At 38.0% G+C, this 22,834-nt stretch overlaps 1 protein-coding gene and 1 non-coding gene across 2 annotated transcripts in view; one reads left to right on the top strand and one right to left on the bottom strand.

Annotated features, from left to right (window-relative positions):
* The window catches only part of sntb1 (syntrophin, basic 1), a 76,503-nt gene that overhangs the window by 13,911 nt on the left and 39,758 nt on the right, over positions 1–22,834 (top strand). Inside the window, exon 2 of the mRNA XM_088326159.1 lies at positions 15,639–15,891. Within this exon, the coding sequence (XP_088182285.1) occupies positions 15,639–15,891 (253 nt within the window). The remainder of the gene's footprint in view (positions 1–15,638; positions 15,892–22,834) is intronic.
* Positions 18,261–18,446, bottom strand: LOC148371614 (U2 spliceosomal RNA). The gene has a single exon (XR_015849834.1). It is a non-coding gene; the product is annotated as a U2 spliceosomal RNA (small nuclear RNA).

Here is a 22,834-nt window from a genome sequence, read left to right as displayed (position 1 = left end):
ATGTATTTATATAGCGCTTTTCAGACACTGAAATGCAAATCAAAGTGCTGTATAAAAATATTCAATGTACAATACGATGACATCCAACAAAGTACTTGCATTCTCCTCAAATGTTGCCCCCCCTTTTTTTGCCCTTCATTTTTTCAATATTAAATATCTGCAGGTGTATAGCATACATTTGTATTATTTGTTTATTGTTCGGCTACACTGGTATTTTTTGTTTTACGTTATAGCGTATTCAGTTGTTTTTTTATCTGTCCAAAACTTCAATATTTGAATAGAGGAGGAAATTAAACATGTTTTTACAAAAAATTGGATTCATCGATTAATCTACCAATTCATCGGTTATCAAGTTAATTGTTGGTTGCTGCCCCAAATCGGACTAATTAGCATTAAATGTAATTGTTCTTTACTGATTGTTAAGCGTGGCACAGTTTTTTAAAATACGTATTGCATACAGTACCTGTCAACCTGTACGGTTTTGCCGTACAAAGTACGTTTTTTTTATGCATTTTAAGACGAGTACGACGTACAAGTAAATCTGTACGGAAAAACGCAAATTTGTCAATCGCATGCGTCTTCTGCCTGGGGATTTCCCATCATGCATCATTCCTAAAAAAAATATGGTGTAGGATTATTTTGTATTTTGTACGGAAAAATACGACAGTTTGTACGGGCGTGGAGCCGTGGAGGTTGACACGTACGCGATTGTAATACATCATCGTTTCGGCTGAGTTGCTAATGCAACCCTGACTCGATGACAAACTATTGATGAGCACTTAAGAGTCATGATGAGTGTATGTCTGCCTCCTTCACTTTTCTAAGTGAATCACACAAATGTGGCAGATGGCAGACACGTTTACTAATTTAGAATAGGGCATTTTCACAACAATAAGGCGCACATTAAAGTCTCAGATTTTCTTCAAATTGTGCAGTGCGCCCTGTGTATGATGTAAAGCGGCAAGCATATCTCAGGACAACACGAGGCTGCTGTTCACACTGCAGAAGTTAATGCTCAATTCCAATTTTTTGGGTGAGATCATTCATATTTACAACAAAATACGACTTCTGTGTGATCTCCTGAGCCTTTTATGCCTCTCCTTATGCAACACCATCATAATCCGCTTGAGCAAAGAGGACACATGACGTCACACGCAATGCATTGTTTGCGGAAGTGCTCATGGATGCAAACGCTGTAGCGTGTCTAGCATTTTGATTTATTCTGCGACTGGAGGGTGAACAGGGCTGTCCCCCCAAATATTATTAAATCCAAATGATGTTGTGATTGAAAGGGCACTGTGAAATATTTCACCACTAAATGTCTCTCTATTGTCCGGCAACCAAAAATGAGTGATACAAGGCTTAATGAAGAATACAAACAATGGAGACTCAAAGTGACCAAACGCACCATTTCGCTCCCCATTTAAGGTTTTTTTGTTTTTTTGGGCTACTCATAGCAGAAAAATTGCGGACGATAATTATAAGGGAAATTATGGTGTAAGTGTGCCTTTTATACTATATTCCATATTTTACACCCAATATATATTTCATACGTTTATATATCTTTATATATTGTACTCAAAACCAGTTAAGTTTCCAAGTTCTTTTCAGGAGCAAGCACATTCAACGTCAGTACAATAGGGTTCCCCAGCCAAAAGAATTTGTCTCTAATAAAAGCTACAATTCAGACGCTCACAGGTAGACTCCTATCTGTTATCAAACGGGTGCACGGAACTCCTTTGCTAACCATCTACAACTTGAAGCCCACTGGGTATGTTCTGTTCTGGGAGAGTTTGACTCCCAAATTCCAACTTTCTATTGCTCGTTTATTATACTCGCACGCTATCTAGTGACCAACATTATAAACGGTGTTTAAATATGTGATTCCTGTCTGAACCAATTAGAAACCTTATCGTGTCCTCCAATCAGAATCCACAAGACTATAAAAAAGAGGCGCACACTTCAGTCTACGGAAGAATTTCATTTCAATTCAAGAACACAATTTTGCCTTGTTTCTATGTGCTTGCTTTTCTTTAATAAATTAGTTTGATTGCAACTTTAAAGTTTCTTAAATCATCCGGACATTGTTATCAACTTGACAATAATGTCAGCTCCTTTTAAGCAAGCTCAGAAAATGCACTGTTCTTTCATATTTGATAATTGCATTGAAATCGCAATACTGGTAAAAAAAAAATCGCAATTCTTTTTTTTCCCCCTAAATCGTGCAGCCCTATTTCATTTAACCCCATTTCCAATAATTAATCTGGTAATAACATTGTAATAAAATAGTAACACTAGGATAAAGTGTTATTTGAGAAATGCATATCAAACTAAGTGCCCTATACGCTGATTATAAACAAAATGAGCTACGAGCTTGAAAAAGGTTGAAAACCTCTGCAGTAAATGGATGAAGAATGTTATATATTTAGCTTTATACTAGTATAGTTATCTTTTTTTAACAATACAATTTAATATTCATCAAAGTTTAGGTACAAGCTTCATTTTAACTGTGAATATCTTTTAGTAGATGGCTATTTTCATGCACTTTTTTGGGGTCACTTATATGCAATGGTGGCTTATAAGCAAGTAAATATGGTACTTGAAGTGGTTTGGGCTTTGCTGGTCATTTTCTGCTCTCTCTGCTTCGAACTGCACAATCCTTTCATCCAATACATACATTTAAGAAGTGGAAATGTTTTCTTCATCCGGGTCACAGTTTGTCATTAGGGTGGAATGGTGGGTGCTTAGGTCAGACCAGTTAAGAACCAATGTCTTAAATGATGAAAGGGGACATATTTGAACACGTGCTCTTTCAAACCTGTGGGATCCGTATTTTATTTTTAATACCTTATGAACAAAGTCTGTTTAAACCTGTACTCAAAAAGGTTATTATTAAATGGTAAGATCATAATAAAAAACAAAACTGTATTACAAGCATAGCCATTCTTTGTCCACAGGAATCAATAAAATAATATAGCACAGAAATAAAAATTAAATGAAAAAGCTTACTTGGGTAGTAGAGGACGATGAAGAGTTGGATGAGAGGAAGATTGAGTGGAAAGTGCAGTTCAAGTGAGACTGCTGAAGGGAAAGGCATTGCGACGTGAAATTAATCCATAATGGCAACTTTAGTTTCCATGGAGATCACGTGGTGTTTCTGGCCATGACCACTTCCATCACTGTTGTGAAAGGTTTTGTTTCAAGCTTATTCCTTTTGTTTATTTCCTTCCTGTTAATGGTCACCATTGATTGCTGATGGTTGTTGCTTAGCTCCTGTTAAACATTTTTTTAACAGTGCTAATCAGACTAGGTATTTCTCAGAATAATAGGAAATGAAAATGATTGAAGCATTAAATTTGCAAATTTTGCCCAAGGAAGTTTTCTGTACAAGGGCATTCTACGAAACAAGTTCTGTTGCCAAATTGGTGAATTTCTCTGAGCGTTACACTCAGTTACGATCGTTCGTAAGTTGAATTTGTTCGTAAGTTGCTTCAGTGCTATATTTTGTATGGAATGTATGTTTAAGGTGTATATTAGGGTGTTTAAGGCTTGTATAAGTAACCTGTATTGTTTCGTACCCCAAAAAAATTAACATTTCATAAAATAATATGCTCTATAAAGATAAATAAAGTTAAGTTTAAGTTACTATTGGAAGATGAGCTTTAAGTGTTAGGCCACTTCCTCCTCCGTGGTAAAAAGTGGCCGAATGAAAGCGATCCAACCATTTTCTCAACAGCATCTAGCTTCCATATTCAACTCTCATTTCAGATAAAACGGCTCGCCTCTTCATTACACTTTACACCGACATTATAGAATGGATGCACGAGATATTAAATAATAAAAATGTCAAAGTACTTAGCACGCTGGAGATATAGTATAGAATGTTTACACACGAACTAGGAAGAGAAAGCCGGATTTCCTCCTTGGGGTGGATGCTGGGTGACCTCACAGCGCCACACGCCGGTAGCGGCGGGTAGAAGCACTACAGTACTGTCCCTGTACATGGAAAAAGGTGCACACAATACAAAATCCACATCCTGAAAAAAATGTTCGTATTTATCTAGCGTTTTTCGTATGTCGAATGGTTGGAAGTAGGGGAGCGTCTGTACATGTTAAATTTCCAGCACCATCGTTTCCTCATATCCAGCGTTGAGCACTTAACTGAAGAACAGTCATTAGCTACAAGTATTACATACTTAATTTAAAAAGTAATTCCGTTACCAACCAAAAGTAGCAGGTGACTCCAAAAGTAATTATCTAGTTACAAATTTCTGTATTTACTTGCGTTGAAAAATGCTCAAAAATAGCCACATAATAAAAACATTTAAAGGAAATGCGTACATTAACCCGCAGAAGTGCTTGCAAACAAACACTAAGCCGAGACACTCCAGATTTCCTTCTCCATTTCTGGGTGCTGGCCAAGAGGTTTTCTTTTTTTGCATGGTGTATTGCAAAAATTATTTTTCACAAGAAAAAAAACTAATTCAGCACTGTTTTACCGTAAATTCTGTGCTCATGTTTGCACAATTCATTTTGTGTGTTCCTGTATAAGTCACGCCCCCTGCCCCATGACCTGTCTACCATTTGTTTCTGGTGTCACACAACTAAATATGCACAGAAACTAAACACCTAATTTTAGTATTTTATTATAAAGTTGTAAATACGGTTTGGATGCAAGGATATACAGTAGGGAGGATATTTCCGAGAGGAGAAATTCAGCGCGGTCGTATTCTGTGCTTGAGACAGCGCCAACGTAACTGTATTTAGCTGTAATTTGTAGGTAAATACAAACATGCCCACCCCTCGCTGGCGGACTGAAGGTTGTTTGTATGTTATACTGAGAAAAAGAGGAACATTTATCGGTGAGAGGATGTTGTAATTAATGAACTGCTTTTAATAAAACCCTTAGTTTTTTGCAGTTAGTGTGGAACAGTAAAAATCTGCAAAGTAGCGTCGCATCTTCATACAAGGCCCAAAGGGTTAAACCTACCTCGAGATGACGTAATTACAGAGTAAGAGTTGATGAGTGTCACAAAATAACAATTATAGATCTACAAATAATATCACACAGCACTTAATTGCAGTTAAACAAATAGTTTTATTGTCACTATAAGAACTTAAAAATATATTGTAGGGCTTCTCCTTTCAGTGTTAGAAAGCAATATAGAGAGCGGCTAGCTGCGCGCTTGCATCGGGTGTCCTCGAATGGAGGCAAATCCCTGCAATGGTCAAAATAAATTTCTCCCGAATGTAGCAGTTTCCCATGAGTTGTTGCTCTAATTCATCCGTTTCATGGCTAATGGACTTGGCGTTGGCAAAATACAGGGTCTGCAGCACAGGTCTCACAGAGTTGTTTGCCTAGCTTTTAGCAGTAGGCCTGACCAGGAGCACAGCTCTTGCCTTCTCCCAAACGCCGCCCGAGTTGCTTCTTGAACTCAAAAATAATCGCACGAAGCACCCGCTGGTGATCACAATGTCGTTGAGCTCTTCTGACTTTCCTGAGAATCTTTATCAACTGAAGAATTTATTTTTGATGAATTGAACCGCCAAAAGATATCTGGCGCTATGCTGCAGTTTGTCTTGAGAGGCCGCCTGCTGTTTGACTGACAGCTTACACTAGCCTATCAGAGTCGCGAACACACACAGTCACACCCACCCCACATAAAGCGCCCCTAGAGCCCTCTCTAACAGAACACAATGCATGATACAATGATGTTAACAACAATAAAGACAAAAACAATTCAATTAAAAGTCTGCGGAGGACTGAACCAGTGATAACCGAAGCGAGAATTAGCGAGCATCTCTGTAGTCGCATAACGCACCTTGTTGTAACGGCAGTTGAGGTCCAAAATTTGATCAATTATATGTTGCAATTCTAGTTACCGGGAAAAGTAAGTGCGTTCCAGAAACGTCTTCCTTTGTAACGCGTAAGTCTCAACACTGTTCATATCAAGGAGGATTACACTTCCATACAATTTAAGAGAAGACTTTATTGGTCTTTGTCGTCCGAGCTAATGACATGCCAGCATTTTAGTTGGTCCCCTTATGTTGTTAGAATAACTCCAGAGGTTCAGTGACAGCTGTGCTAGTTATCCTCCTTGGGGAGATCCACTTGGAAGCGCTTAGTTTGTGCTTAATCCTCTAGAGAGAACCAGAACTGAGGGACTGCAAATTCCTTCCGGGCTCGATTAAAATAGGCATATTTTTCTTCTATCATGGTCATGTTTTTTTCTAGTACTTGTCACAAAATCAGATTGCATTGTGGCCCTGTGTTTAGTTTCCACGCTCAGCATATCCATCTCAGTGTGATGGAGCTTCGTTTAAGTGTTTTTACCAGTGGGAGGCCTGCAAGACCTTTTTTGTATGCCTAAAAAATATCTGAATCGTGTGATGTTAATTATATTTGTCCATGATTACTCATTAAATAATCCCAAATTGTCTTTCAGCTTCTTTTCATTTATTGTCCCCTGTTTGTGCTTCTTCCAGAATTCAAGCATTACATCAATCACATTTCTGCCATTACTTCGTTTACTAGATAAATCTACCCAAAGGCTTTAAAAAACCGTTCTGGGGGCTCTGGGGCATCACAAAAGTGCCAATAAATCTGTTGTTTCAGCCGATCAGATTTTGAGTTGGTGGACTCAAGGCCTTCTAGCTGGCTTAAGGAAACTGCTCGGTGGCCTTGCGGGTAGGGCGCCCGCCCCGAGACTAGGAGGTTGCTGGTCGAGCCTCAGCCGGGTCATACCTAAGACTTATAACATTGGAACCCATTGTCTCTGTGCTTGGCGCTCGGGATTAGGGTTTGGAATTGGGCGGTTTGGTCACCTAATGACTTCCAACACATCAGTTGGGTTCAAATGGACCCATGAGAATCTTATTGTAAGAATGTGGATACCGTTAAACTGAAACGTAAGCGGTTTCACAAACCATGAATGGCTATGGGGCAGTAATTGAAGTATCTCAACGGAAAGGTAAAGAAAAATATGCCTGTGTCCACTGCTTCTGTTGAACGTCTTTTGTCAGAAATACATCAAGTCGACTTTTAGCATTAGCTTCGATGGTAGTAGAGAAAAGAACTTCATAAAGGAAATGAAACGCATGGATAATATGTGCGACAAAGTCATTGATATCTTCTTGAGGAAAGAAAGGAGGGTTGTTTTTTTGTGATTGAAATGTGGCATTATTTTTAAATAATACTGCAATTTTATAAGGTTATCATTAATTATTTTCGTATTTGTCACAGCTCTAGCTGCAGTAAATGATTTATAGCCGTAAAATCGTTATTGAGGAAATGATTCATTTAGCTGTAGCACCATCGAAGGCCTAGTTGTGGAAAGCAGGGCCTACAACTCTTTTTTTTTTCCTCACATGGTTTGTGCCCATACATGTAATATTTTTAGTTTCTGGTTGATTTAAGGATGTATTTCTATCAAAACATATGCCACCGCTATAAGGTCCTTATTTATTCATGTTTTTTCCCCAGTCAAAAGTCACTTAATGAGATGATTTCAAGATATTCTTGTTAAAAGTGATGTTAGATGATTCTGTGTCAGAATGTCCAAATTACTCTTAAAAAGCTGACTTGTGGGTTTTGCTTTGCTCTAATATGGCCAACTACCTGCTCAGAGCATACAAGGGAAGCTTTCATTCCGCAATCGCAGGAGCCTTTTCACATTTTCTGCCTCCAGTCTGTTCTCCTTTCAACTAGTCTTCACAGGCCTAATGAGATGATGTTTTTTTCCTCTTTATCCTCTACATTTGCTCACCAATTAAGATTCTCATTCGGCGCATGTGGAGGCCCCCAACGCCATCCCTCAACCTGTGAGAGAAGTGACCCCCTCAAAAAAAACATCGTTTTAATGAAACTGATGAAGTCACTGCACAACTGGCAATGCTGTCAACATTTCTCAGTTTAGTAGGAAATTGGCATATTTACGGAATGTGTAATTGGACGGGGTTGAGTAGAGTTTAACAAGTGAAGTGTTTTTGACGAGTGAATAGGGTATTTACTGGGGGCCCGACTTGCCGGTAGCCGCTGGAAAGCTGTCATTCATCAGGAGAACGGGAACAATGAGCGCAGAATGAGATGCAGAGTGCTTACAAGAAAAACAATTCGCCTGAGTCTATTTACGTAAATGATCTCCAGGAGCGGTTGGAAGTCTCGTGAAATGTTGAACTCTGTCATGATTTATGGGGAAAAACTGCTGAAAATGTTATCCAAATGTTGTGATGACCTCACGAAACATTTTTTTTTTCTTAGCCGGTATCGGAGGATTAACTCTTTCCTGTCACATGAACTAGATACAAACGTTCCCCTACTTACGACCATTATGAAAAATTTGCTTCCTCTTCAAAGTTCGTGTGTAAACATTTTAGACTGTATCTCTGGTGCGCTAAGTACGTTGACATTTTTATTGTTTAATATCTCGTGCATCCATTCTATAAGGTTGGTGTGGAGTGTGAAGAAGAGGCAAGTTTCTTTTGAAATGAAAGTAGAATAAGAAAGCTTGATACGGTTGAGAAAATAGTTGGATCGCTTTTTTCGGCCTCTTCTACCACTGAGGAGGAATTAACCTAACTCTTGAAGCCCATCTTCTAAAAGTGAGTTAAACTTCACTTTATTTATCTTTATAGAGCACATTATTTTATGAAATGTTTTTTTTTTTAGTATGAAACAATACAGGTTACTTATACAAGCCTTAAACCTACTTATAAAAACCTTAAACATACAAAATATAGCACTAAAGCAACTTGCGAACAAATTCAACTTACGAACGATCGTTTGTAAGTAGCGTACCCGGTACCGTCTGTAACGCTCAGCCTAAAAATGGGCACATCTTGATTTTTGTACTGGGGCAAGTCGAGTCGAGCTGTTATCGCTCTGGAACAACACGTTTTACAAGAAAGTGAATTCGACAAGAATTCCACATTTAAAAAGAATTCCAAGATTAGAATCTTTTTTCTTCACCATTAGGCGCAGGACACACAGCTGCAGTCTGTTTCGTGTATCACTGCAGTATTTAACACACACATGAGGCACATCAGATAATAAGCCGCAGCCTTTATATACAATCTTATGGTGTCCGCCTTACAACAGCCAGTGTTGGGCACGTTACTTTAAAACAGTAAATAGTAATAGTTACTCAGTACTTCTTCCAAAAGGTAATTAAGATAGTAACTGAAATACCCTATATTAAAAGTAATAAGGTACCAGGGATCTGCAACCTCAGTGGAAATGTTTAAATCTAAACTTAAAACTCACTTCTACTCCATTGCATACGAATAACCTACTCCTCTTGTCGGTTGAAAATAGTTTGTGTAATATAGTGTAACAATCTGTGAAGCCCTTTGAGACTCTTCGTGATTTAGGGCTATACAAATAAAAATGACTTGACTTGACTTGACTAAATTTTCCGAGCAGTATTTGAGTCAGTTGAATAGTGAAGAACAGACAGGTTGTTGTTCATAGAACCTTGTAATGTTTATTGCACCTCACCAGAATCAGATTTATCCTACACTTGAAGTGCAACAAAAACAGGCAAGCAATATGATAAAATTACAATCTGCAGTAAACAACATAAAGCAAGTTTAATAAATTAAATCTAACTCTCACAACCTGAGACAACTGTTTACATAGACACTGGTATTTGATCGTAAAACAATTTAAAGTGCGTTTCACTCTGTAGCATAAATCAACTATTTGGTTAAATTACCCAGTTACTGAAAAAGATAACACCGTTACGTCAATTCCGTTAATCCCAACACTGACAACAACACACGCTCGAAAGGTTGCACCACACTATGGGGCGCGTCGTACAGTCAGAAGAAAATCTAATACTTTTATGTGGACCTTAGCTACTTAGACCATGTGATGAATATATTTTCAATTGAACTCGTATTTTTCAACTTTTGGCAAATATTTGGACCATGTAATTGACCATGAAAAATGTCTACACCTCAATTTCAAGGTCAAACATTTTATCACGTAGACAAATGTTTGGAAAAAATTGCAGATTGGAATCGTTCTTGAATTCCCTTTTTGGTGATGTGTGTTTTGCGAAAATTGATTATGTATTTTCTAAGATAGAAGGGTTGAAATTAAGGCAGAAGCAGGATTTATTGTGGAGAATTCCGTGAGCCATAACTACTGAACCAGTGTTCTAATTCCACAATCACTATCAACAATCACACCAAGTTTACAAAAATCAAATTGTTTTAGTTAAAAAAACGTTCTGGTTATTCGACTTGGAGTGACTTAACTTTAATCTAGGTTGTTTTTGATAACTTCAATTTCGAACTCATGTTTTAACACGGGGGGGGCCTCAAAATCAATTGAGTCGAGGGCCGCTAGGGTTAGGATCCGGATGAGGTTGGGCCAAATCGGGTTTTCCACCAAAACAGCGCTTATACAAAGATTTTGCTGTTCTTAAAGGTACAGTGTTTTATATTTGTCCACTAAATGCCGCTGTAATGTATAGTGCAACCAAAAATGAGTCCAAGGAAGACTACAAACTACAGAGACTGAAAGTAAGTAAAAAGCACAATTTTTCTTTCATTTTTTTTACCCAGCCACTCAAAAATAAAGACAAAAAGAAGGTATAGGATTATTTTTAAAAGAACTAAAAATAGGGAAGGATTAATGAGAAAAAGTAAAAAGAAAAGTAGAGTAAAGTAATGAAAAAAAGGAAAACTGATAAAAATAAATAAAATGGAAAGAAGAAAAATAAAGCAATTTAAAAGCAAAATAGGAAAAGAAAATGCAATTTCCTCTCTTTTTTAATTAATCTTTTTAATTTTTATTTTTCCTATCCTTTATTCTTGAGTTTGCTCCTTTTGTCTTTATGTATTTTACTGTTTGCATTTTCTATTTTTTGATCTTTTTTTTTCTATTCTTTTTTTCCCTTTTTTTCTTTTTTCATTTTCTTATTTCTCTTCTTTTCAAAAGTGACAACGTCACTTTAAGTATATGTATTTTGTTTTCAACCGTTGTGCTTTAAGCACTCGCTTTCAGTGGCATGACAGAATTCAGCGAGTCTAGTGGGAAAATAAAACGCACTCGCCTCAAACTATTATCCCGGGGGCTGCAAGTTTGAGACCCGTATTTTAACTTAAAAACTGCCCGACACCTTTTCAAATCGTTTTACTATTTGTAATGCATTGATCAATTAGTTTTGTTTTGGATTTTTGACAAAATGATGCTTTCATACTCTCTTTTTTTCTTAAACATATTTTATTTTTGATCAGGCAGTTGTTTATAATTTAATGTAAGCGTCACTGCTAATTTATAATTTACAAACTTCTTAAACTTTAAGCATTATAAATGAATGAATGAGCCATTGGATCATTCTTCATAATGTGACTTTGTTATTATTCTTACAGCTCTTTTTCTAAAATGAGACAAAAATGTGCCAAAAACTGTTTTAGTCTTTTCAATAATTTAGCCACATTGTTACTTAACCTGTGAAAAGTGCAATTATGTAGAGTGTTTTTCTACCTAATCATGCATTTTTGGTCAAGCGCAATTAATAATCCGGAGCGACTCATCCTACAGAAAATCTGGTACATAGATGAATTTACACTCGAAATCGGTCGGCTATCACCACATAGGGGATTTTAAGGTTCCAGTGTGTTTTCGTTTTACTAGCTGCCATTTATAGGCTCTGGCGCAGTGGGCGCTTTGACAGAAACAGGAGCCGTGGGAATATGGACAGTGTGCCCATTTTCTGCAACGATGGAAAGAAACACTTACAGCTCTATTTGTGGCCCCACTTTAATGAGATTACATCAGCTCTATTTGCAGAGACAATGTTTGATTTTTGGAATTTTTAAGACTGCAAACATTCTTACTGGATTTGATTTACATTTATGGAGGATGCGCAAAGAAGAAAAGAATAGTCGTTGATTTTTGAATGTCGCCTGGCGAGAAACGGCTGTCGCACCAGCAGATTAACTGGAAGTCTTTATTACGTACGGTCTTTGCTTGTTCTTTGTCACGGTGCACAAAAACAAATCATCATCCCTTGTTTGGCTCCTTAATCTGACATTGCTGACGTGACTCAGTGAGTTTTCTCCTTTTGCAAGAATTGCCTCGGAGGGTCATTGAGGACAACGGCATAAAGCTAGAGTCCCGAATGCAAAAGCCTGTCTGTTCCTGTCCACAGGTTGGCAGGGAGGCTTGTTACTGTTACACTATGCATCCCTTGACAATACTTTGCCGTGCCGAATCTCAAACGTCACCAGCCATCTGCCAATTATACGCAGCGGGTATCGTGGAATACGTCCGTTTTATATAACAAGCATACCGAGGAAAGTGGGATGAAGATGGATTGAGGATGGATTTGAGAGATGCATATCTATGTGTGACTTGTCTCAAATAGTGATTCAAGTACCCCTAGGGCATGGCTCTGAAACCTAAACTGTTGAAAGAGCTATATTGAACCCCAAAAAATGTCTGGAACCACAAAACAAATTGAAAGTCTTATACAAGCCTTGTAATAAATGCAACACATGCTGTACATATCATTCTTTCTTTCTGTCGATCTATCATTCATTAGCCTACTGTCAAAATGAATATGTTGGTTACAAATACATCATGAGCTGTCATGATTAAATGCTTATTTTCCCTGCAGCGCATTTTCTGGAGAAAGTACCCTGTGACTACTCAGTTGAAGGATGCAATGAAGTTTAACTTCATTACAATTTTAACGGATTACAGCAGGGGTTGGGAGCCTTTCTGACCCAAAGAGCCATATTTAACAAAATATATATTTTCTTTTTTTGAAAGGGAGCCATACCATATATATTTTAGGGCAAATTCAACAAAACCGCCAAACCCGCTCTCCAGTTAAAAGCTAATTCTTCAGCACATTTTACTTCACTTTGTGATTTTTGATCTTTTGATAAAATCTATGAAATAATAATAATGTCAGAGCCTGTGTCCCATATCGATTATATATATATATTTTATATATATATATATATATATATATATATATATATATATACCACTTAAAATTGTCTCCCTCTATCAGTTAAGAGTGTTAAGGCCCATTTTGACTTTATTTTTGTCCTAAATAGTGGTTTCAAAGCAAGGTGCAGGCAAAGTTATTTTGGAAAAATGTCACAAAATACTGCAAACGATCAGAATATCGTCATATTTACCTTCGGCGCAGACTGCACTAAGTGAGAGAGTGAAGGGAGTGCCTTGGACTGTGCGCAGAGATCCACCCACCTCTACCACTCAATCAAATTGCTCTGAGTGGTTTGCTGGTTTTGGGTGTTTTTTGGAGTCTTTTTTTTTTTTGTGTGGGTATTCATCATTATGTATCTCAACTGTGACGATACATAGTTTAATAAGCTTCCATTTAAAAAGTTTCTTATTGACCTACTGCCAAAATGGGTTATGTCGGTGTGACACCCTGACTGTAGTATTTGTTATTGCAACATCCAGTGCAGCCTGGTCATCCTGGAAGGGGGAGAACCTCATGTGCAGTCCCTTCTCAAGGTTTCTTCATTTTCCTCATGTTGAGGTTGTTGAGTTTTTCCTTGCCCTCATATAGGTTTTAGATCAGGGAATGGTGTAATAGTCTATTGTTTGCAATAATCTGTGGTCTGTGCAGCCCATTGAGACTCTTTGTGATTAAGGGCTATACAAATAAACATGACTTGACTTGACCAGTTAAAAATGTGCCCTATATATACTGGACTGAACCTTCACCTCAGTGCTGCTTTGGCTTCAAATGTACCATACCGTGTTCTAACCAAATTACTTTGAAATGTCGCAAGAAAAGTGTCAAATTTTATCACAGAGCCATATGTACTCATGAAGAGAGCCATATATGTCTCGCGAACCATAGGTTCCCGACCCCTGGGTTTTAGTGTGTTTCATTGCTTTGATAAAATTGAAGAAATGTAATAAAGAAATCCAATTTTTGTTGTCATATTCAGGGTTTCCGGAAAGGGATACAGTAATCCATCACTCTTACACAGTTCACCTTTTACAGTATATCTGCTTCATGAGTTTTCATTATGCATTGTGTTCTGGATTCTGATTGGCTGAACAATCTTTAAGAGAATAGGTGGTTTGTAATACATAGATACATGTTTACGGGTACAGTGTACAGTACTTTTATCGGTTAAATAAATGTTTTGCCCTGTATAAAGGGTTTGCATAATAGAGTATTGAATTGTATTGAGAAAAAAAAAGGTTTCTAAGGATACGTTACACCTGTGATAACAAGGGCTCTGGTACCACAGATTTAAAGAAAAAACTACAAGCCTTTGTTTCGTTATTGTTCTATCACCCAGGCCTACATCAGATACACCAAAGAGTTTTTTCCTTCGTCTTGCTTTTTTGTGTTTATTTATTTTTTTAGGAAGACTTTCTGATTTCTCCAATTCTCTAACGTTTGTCTTTGGAACAATGCCTGTAATCGTGTGATAATCAGATAAAGACCTAATGCCTTTTGTGGTGAGGATTTGCCTCTCTCTCTGCCGGGATCTGGGTTCGTTTACTGTTGTATCTAATGTTTTGTGATTGTGGTCAGTGATTTTTTTCAGCTGATTGCATACCGTAAAACTTTGTGTTTAACACGGACCCAATTTTTGTGTTCTCTTTTAAGTAAAATGGTATGCGTTGTACACAGATAAATATGATAATAAAACAGGTAAGGGCTCACATTAGAATCTGAGGTTTGGGCTTTCCCCTGTTTTCCTTGCAAGTTCAATATTTATTGATGTCCTCTCCCCTTATTTGAAATGTCTACTAAACTATAAACTCAACAAAATTAATAAAATGTTTAAACTAAGAACAAATATTGTTTTTAACCCTCTTGTTACCATAGGAGTGCCTGCACTATTTATATTTCTGTAATTCCGCAAAACTTGCATTAAAAAAAAATCGAATTCAGTCAAAGTAGTTCTCCAAAATAACCACAAGCTGACAGCAACTTCCTACAATCATATCTCACCTGCACCTGCGTGTGGCAATGGACCAATCACAGGGAACGAATTATGCAGGTGGGGCATTACAAGTAATGCATTTTGTAAATCAGATTTTGTTATCTGTAACCTATAAAAAATGTAATCCTTTGTATATTACTAGTTTTGACTGTCAAAGGGATTATGAATTGGGGTATATGATGGGTCATGTGTGATATGGCTCGCCGACTCCAGGGATTGCTTCACCATCTACCACACTGGCCCATAAAACGCCTGGTCATCGTGAAAACTAGTTGACAATATATGGACAACTGAGGGAGCAAGACTCAAAAATTCTTTTGTATATACAGTATTTATAACAGTTTATTTTTCCAGTTTATTTTGTCTTACAATGAATTCATATTCAGTTCCAGTCTCTTTCATTATTATCCTGAAAAATCCAAATCTGTTTTTGTTCTGTTTTTCATTGTTGTCTTAAAATATATTTATGATAGATATTGCCAGAAATTAAAAGTTTGAGTTGTTTTGAAAAAAAGGCCAAAAATAATCACTCATAACACTCTTCCATGGCCAAAACAAAAGCAAAATCCAAACCACCTGTATGATTCTTGGTCAATAAAGGGTTAAATAATCATAATTATTTGGGGGTACTGTTTCTGCTTGAGACTAACAGACTCACGGTTTGTCTCCCTGTCCAGTCAAGTACATGCGAGAGGCCACGCCCTACGTGAAAAAGGGTTCACCTGTTTCAGAGATCGGATGGGAAACGCCGCCGCCCGATTCACCCCGTGTTGGCGGCCCACCCGTCTCGCCCTCCTCTTTAACACTGGGGACTCAAAATCCTCCTCCTCTTCCTCAGCCCTCCCTGTCCCTGCAGGGCGACAGGAGATGCATTCCACTCAAAATGTGTTACGTAACCCGAGCCATGACCACAGCGGATCCAGATAACAGGTAGTTCACATACTTTTCTCTATTCATTCAGTCTTGTTCTCATGTGTCCACTATCATGTTCAAACAATAAACTCCTTTCATGCCTTTGTTAGCGAAATAAGGCAAAAATCCATTCCAACTGGGCAGGCAGCAAATAATAATAATCTGTCAGTTTTTTGACCTTCATTCACTCTAAACCACAGGTCTTTAACTTGCAGCCAGGGGGCCAATTGACCTATGGCTAAGCCCTGCCCCCTTTACTCACTCGGACAAATATTCAACATTCTGTGAAGAGCGCTACGGCAAGTGTCACAGTAGAGACATTTGGCTGGAGGCAATTGATGCTTTTCTGGTCAGGAAAGATCACATATGATCCCAAATTTGCAAAAACGGCCTGAACTATGCATTGGGGCTTTATGTTATTGATTTCATTGTTGAGAAGGTCGATGAAAAGCTTCAGCTAGTCTAAGTCTAAGCTGCAAATTTTCCCAGGACGAGCCTTTTTACCATCTGTAGGCTACCATAAGAGGGATGGGCGCAACCAGGCTGTACTTGACCAAGGTACACCACAGGAAAGGGGGCCCCTACAACCCTAGCGGTTAAGTGATCCACCCAACCAACCAACTAGGGCTACCAAGAGTGCCTATCCGTTAGTTTGGTGCTACCGTATTTACGTGGAGTCAGTCAGCTTAACATTACCAACATTTGCTATCTTCGGGCAGTGGGTGGGGGACTCCCTGAACTGGTTGCCAGCCAGTCGCAGGGCACACAGAGACTGACAACTCACATGCCCGTTTTCCCCTACCTTTTTTCCCCCTTAGATTTCTTTTTTTCCTTCCACACTTTTTCTTTCTGTTTTCTCTTTTCCTGTTTCCACCTTTTTTCTCGTGTATGAGAGTGAGGATCAAGTGAGATATTTTAAAATTTGAAATACCCATTGAAGAAAATCAAAGTATCCCAGTGGTATTTATTATAGGATACTAATTAGTGATTTCACCTTAGAATTCAAATAGTCTTTATTGTTATTGATGGCAACATAGTGAACATTGTTTGAAATGAGATTATACATGGAATTCCAGGATAAACATGCCACAAAGGCTTGAATAAGAAAAATAAGATAGAAACTCAGGATAATTGGGTAAACAATTTTTTTTACAAAGTACACCCACATTGTAATAATAGTGCCATGAAAATAAGTTCAAAAATATTGAGCAGCAAATAAATTCCCCAAATAGGTCAATAAATAAGATGTGAGTACCCACTTTTCAACGCAACTGGAAAGATTAATTTTTTTCAGTTTTGCGCGCTTGTCTTGTGTGGTGATGACCCTGGGGGAAGAAACTGTCTCTGAGTCTGTTAGTCCTTGTTTTAGGGACCTGTAGCACACCAGAGGGCAACAGGATTAAGAGGTGGTGGCCAGTGAGAATGGTCCTCTTTAATGTTGTAGGGCTGCAACAACTAATCAATAAAATCAATTAACAAAAGCATTGGCAACTAATTAGATCATCAATTCATTTTATCACATGATTTATAAGCCACTAATTCCATTAATCAATGCAAAGAAAAGTGCGCACAATTAATTTGTGACGCTGAGAATTGTTGTAGCACTTTGGTCTGGCTGTGGTCTTTTTTTTTCGTTTTCTCATTTTCTTATAAATTGAACATTGTATCAAAACTAAATTGGCATGAAATTTTAAACATTGTAGTGTTTCACTGTTTCATTATGAAACAAAGAGTATCTTACATATTTGCAGATTTCTAGCTTATATTTGTATACATTTTTGTTCATTGTCAAGTTAATTAACAAACGCTTGTACCGTAAATTCCAGACTATAGAGCGCACCTGATTATAAGCCGCACCCATCACATTTTAAGGGGTAAACCGTTTTTGTCGATACACAAGCCGTACCTGTATGTAAGCCGCATGCACCCACATCAAACAAACACGAGAATAATCCAAGCCAAACTTCAAGTCCCGCGATTGAAACTAAATGTCCTTGATACCAGCTCAGTAGCCTAGATGGTAGTGTGCCCGCTTTGAGACTGGGAGGTCGCTGGTTCGCGCCTCGGCCGAGACATACCTAATTGGTATAATGGCGGCGCCCTCTGGCTGCGGCTGCATCGACTCGCTACAACGGGTCAGGTGTATCGACATTTCGTTCTGTGTACATTGTTACAAAGAATGACAATACAAAGGAAATTATTATTATTATTATTATTATTCGGGGGTTTTGGGGTTTTTAAGGGTTATTGATCTATCTTCGTTATTCATTATCCATTATCCGTTATCGGTCAGTTCATTATATGCTACAAAGCCTAGGAGCCGGGACACTTACTCTCAGCCAAAAGGCTAAGCTAAGGTCCTAGCCCTAAAGCCTTGTTGCGATCATTGCGAATGCACCGTTCCCGGAGGTACTGCAATACCGGGCCGATGCGTGGAGTGGAGCTCTTATTCCATCTCCGGAATGCAAAAATCAAAAGGCCAAGCTAAGGACCTAGTATCTAAGGCCAAGCTAAGGACCTAGCATCAAAGGCTATGCTAAGGTCCTAGCATTAAAGCCATAAGGCCAAGCTAAGGTTTTTGGTTTGAACAAATTTATTGACACTAAAAACAGAAAACAATCATGACAATCTCAACAGCAATTAAGCACATTCACAATATTATATTCCAATATTACGCTTTTAACAGCAAACACAGAGTGAGGTTTGAACAAACCTTCTCGAAAATCAAACATATTCACAATTTCATTATATAACATCTTTGTTAGTGTCAATAGATCCGTCCAGGCCAAAGTCGATTGTCCTCGGTCTGAACAAATCCACTGACACCAACAGCAGCAAAACACAGCCATCAAGCATATTCACATTTTTTTTATATTTGACAATATGACGTGACGATATGACGTTTTAACATTTTTTCCTGACATTTTCAACATCAATGAAACAATTTCAGAGTTATTTTCTTTTAACAGTAGTTAACCAGCGTGTAAAAGGCAAAGCTAAGGACTTAAGCACACAGTCCAAAAATCACAGCCGCCAATATGAATGCAAATTGATATAGGTACTTCAAATTTGTTGCAGACCTGCAGATTCTGGGTGCCCGTTGATAGTAATCCAAGGAAAAAAAGTGTATATTTCCAAAGGTAAGGGTGGGAAAAATATATATCCATTATTGTCCGCCGTGTCCACAAAAACTCACCTTTACCGGTCCCCACTTTCCCATCAGCGTTGGCGTTTGCTCCGCCCCTCTTTTCTAATTTGCTCGTGCAGAATAAGTGTCTCAAATAAATACAAATAAATACATTACAAAAATATACAGTTGCAAATACATATTACACATATTTACAAAGAAAGACGGTACATCGAGAGAGTTTTCAAAGCTTTAATAATAATAATAATATAAATTTCATCCTAAACCGTGCCTTTGGGAGGTAGCCTCACGCTACTAAAAAGACGCTCGCTCACCCGTAAATTAGTCTGTTAAGGAAACAAGAGCCGTAATCATAAGAATAACGGCAGGCTGGGAGCATGTGTCTGGGCCATTTGGCTTTGTAGTGTATCATGATTTGACCGATTACGGATAATGGACAATTGATAAAGAATATAGAACAATAAACCTCTACAAAATCCCCCCCCATTCGCTTCTTCCTTCTTGATAAAGATATCTAAGTTGCCTTTCTCAATGTCAAGAAGAAGCTATATCATGATGACGTCGTTCCACGCTCCCTTAGTTCAATACACCCCTACGTATAGTAAGCCCATTTGCTTTTAACGTAGTGGCTGCGTCATGAGCCTTATTTTGTGCAATTTGCACGTTGAGGGTATGTTTACGCTCATAAGTTGTGATCTTCCTCGGCACATATATTCCACTGGTTTAAATCTTACCTCTTGCACTCGAGCGCCGCTGGCGGCCCGTTAGAAAAATTACATAAATTGGCCGCATCTCTGAATAAGCCGCAGAATTGAAAATTTGGGGAAAAAGAAGCGGCTTATAGTCCGGAATTTACGGTAATTAAAAAAAAAAAAAGTTGTATATTATAAAATATTCTGTTTTTTGTGCACTATTTCTCTCTGTCCAAAATGTATTTCAATAAAGGGGAGGAAATTGTAAATGTCTTTAAGAATTCAAATTAATCAATCAATCAAAAAAAAAATGGACCAATATATCGATTATGAAATTAGTTGCAGCCCTATAATGTCGTTGGCTCTGTTGTGCTAACGCAAGCCGGCAATGTCCTTCAGACTAGGCAGAGAGCAGTCAGTCATTTTCTGGGTTGTGTTGATTACTCTCTGTATGGCTTTTCTGGAGGCTTATCACCACCTACCGATGTACTACAGTTCTCAAAGAAAGGTTTTATACCTACTACATAGTCTCATAAAATTCAAGGAATGGAATATGCATCCTTTATAAATGAATAATGACAATGAGAGACTAATATGAACGGCTCTAGAATGCATAATTCAATCGAGGTTTGACATGTGTCCACATCAAGCTGATGTAATGTTTGTTCACTAAGGCTCCTATAAAACCCGATGGCACTTTTAGCTGCACTTTGGCAAATTTCACTTGACTCATAATATAATGTGGGAGTGTAATAGAGGTTGAACATTCACTGAGTTGGCAACATTCTCCACTTTACTGCTCGGTGCTTCATAGAAGAATTCAGGGTCATGATCTGGACTCCTAATTTGTTTAGTAGACTTTTTGTGTTGCTCTTTCTTGATCAGTGTTGGGCACTTTACTTTAAAATAATTTGTAACTCACTACTTTTTCCAAACAGTAACTGAGTTAGTAATTGAGTTACCCTATGGTTAAAGGACTAGCTACCAAGGAAAGTAACTATTTAAAAAATAAGTTGTTGTACCGTATGTTTAAGAATTTGCTTGTTAATGCTTGAAATTGTTGCTATGTTTGCCGGCAATCTGTCTTGATAGCCAGAAAATAAATTAAGTCTCCTTAACAATAACGCAAACATGCCTGCTCTGGTGGCTTTGCTTTGCCATAGGGTTTCTCTTCTTTTCCTGGTGATTAACGGAAGCTGGCATTAGTTTGTATGGCGTTGTCATGTGAAGCGTTATCGTCCCCTACGCCAAGACGGATTGGTGGAGAGACCAAGATGCCGAATACTGGAGAATTTGCTCCATGCTACACTACACCTAAACAGAAAATTATGAAATGTGTATTAGTGCAAGGATTATGTAAGAATGATGGAGATTTATTATGGGCCATGTAAAAAAATGGAGGTAGTGTTTCGCAGTGGTAAATTGTAAACAACTGAAAATGTAAGCTATATATTACCGTAATTTTTACCTGACATCTATATTGTGAAAGATTTGTCTCAAAACTATTTACACGTATTGTTCAGATCTACAAATATATTTGCGATTTACTCAAGATATAAAAATCTTGATAAATAAACAAGCAAGATTAAAAATCTCATATGGAAATAGCAGATATATTTGTGGATCTGCAAAATGCGTGATTCCCACCGGATTTCCTCCTTAATGGTATTGGGAAAATTAGCCTTAAAAGTGCTCTAAAAGTGCTTGAATTTGGCCAAGAAGAAGGTGTACAAACTCTGTTTTTGTTAGTATTAGATGTGAAGGTTTATTTTGAATGTATTTATTTTAGCCTTATACAAAAAACAGCTGGTTCAAACAGTTGTTTGATAATTATAGTTTTCGAACAGTTTTGCACCGTACTTGCTGACCTTAGCTACCACTCAGCATTTTTTGTCGATTAAAATACAAAAACAAATGAAAACAGAACTTGAAACCACAAGATTTTACCAAACCCTTCATTTTTTGCGAACTTGTCCATGAATTTCCGCAGGAGAAGCCTGAAGCTAGTTTTAACCTTCAGTAACACCTGGAGGGGACCTTCAAGAACATGTTGTGTCACACGTTGAGGGAGCTGGCCTGGGCTTTTCCGCGTCAGCTGTATCGGTTGTGTGAGTATCGAGGGAAGATAAAAGGAAGCTTGTTTGTGAAAACCACACGAGGTCGGGAGAAGTTTCGCTAGATCTCTCTTGGGAGCACCTGAACATAATGATTATTGAGGTTTGACATAGTTAGGGGATGGTAAACACCCTGGATACAGAATGCACCAGTTGAAATGAGAAAAATTCTTCTTTGTTTGCTTCCCACTTGTCATCGTTGCTGCAAGCATAACATCTTCGTGATATTTACTTTTGAGTTATTTCCTTTCATAGCAGTGGTTTTATTGCTAGGCATACTAGATGGCCTGACATAGCTAAGGGTGTGAGATAATAAGGTTTTCTCACTTTAACTCAAGAATCCACGTTTTTTTAGTCTCGTACATGACCGTGTCTTGTCTTGCTCTTAGCTGTAGGCGCAAAATTATTCTTGCAACAATCATCACTCTCATATAGGGAAATACCTTTAACCTCCTCCATATTTTGTACAAGATTCCTTCTGCAGCATCCAAGATTCTTTCTGCAGGATTCAAGAGACGGTGTTAACAATTTCAAAAGGAAGCGTGTTGCATTATGCCACATGAAGCCTGTGACGAAACCTGTTTTTAAATATTCACATTCAAAGAGCTGCTCGCCCAGGCCCAGAAGCGGTCTATAGATGCGTGTCTATGGAGGCCAGAAATACTCCCTTATAGTAAAAGGAGATTAGTTAAGGAAATTGAGAGAGGAACGCCTATTTGTCTGAAATGGCCCGAAGAAGTATGTCAATTTTCAGACCTTTTTAACCTTATCAAAGGAGCTCCGACAAGAAAAAAAAAGGAAATAAGAAAAATGTCTTACATTAATGTAAGATGGGCAAAGCAGTTTGCGTATTCTAAATGAAAGGTCTCTAACGCGGTACCCTAGGGTACCTTGTAGCCCTATAAGAACACCTGAGTAGCGAGCAGTAAGATTATGAACATAGCTCACCAGTGATAGTTCATTGCGATTTTCTAGTAAATTTGATTTTTATCTGGCATGTTTTTATT

The sequence above is a fragment of the Urocampus carinirostris genome, chromosome 2 (genome assembly GCF_059441175.1).
Source record: "Urocampus carinirostris isolate Australia breed hairy pipefish chromosome 2, RoL_Ucar_1.0, whole genome shotgun sequence".
In the NCBI taxonomy this organism is placed as follows: domain Eukaryota; kingdom Metazoa; phylum Chordata; class Actinopteri; order Syngnathiformes; family Syngnathidae; genus Urocampus; species Urocampus carinirostris.
This window is presented reverse-complemented; position numbering and strand designations above follow the sequence as displayed.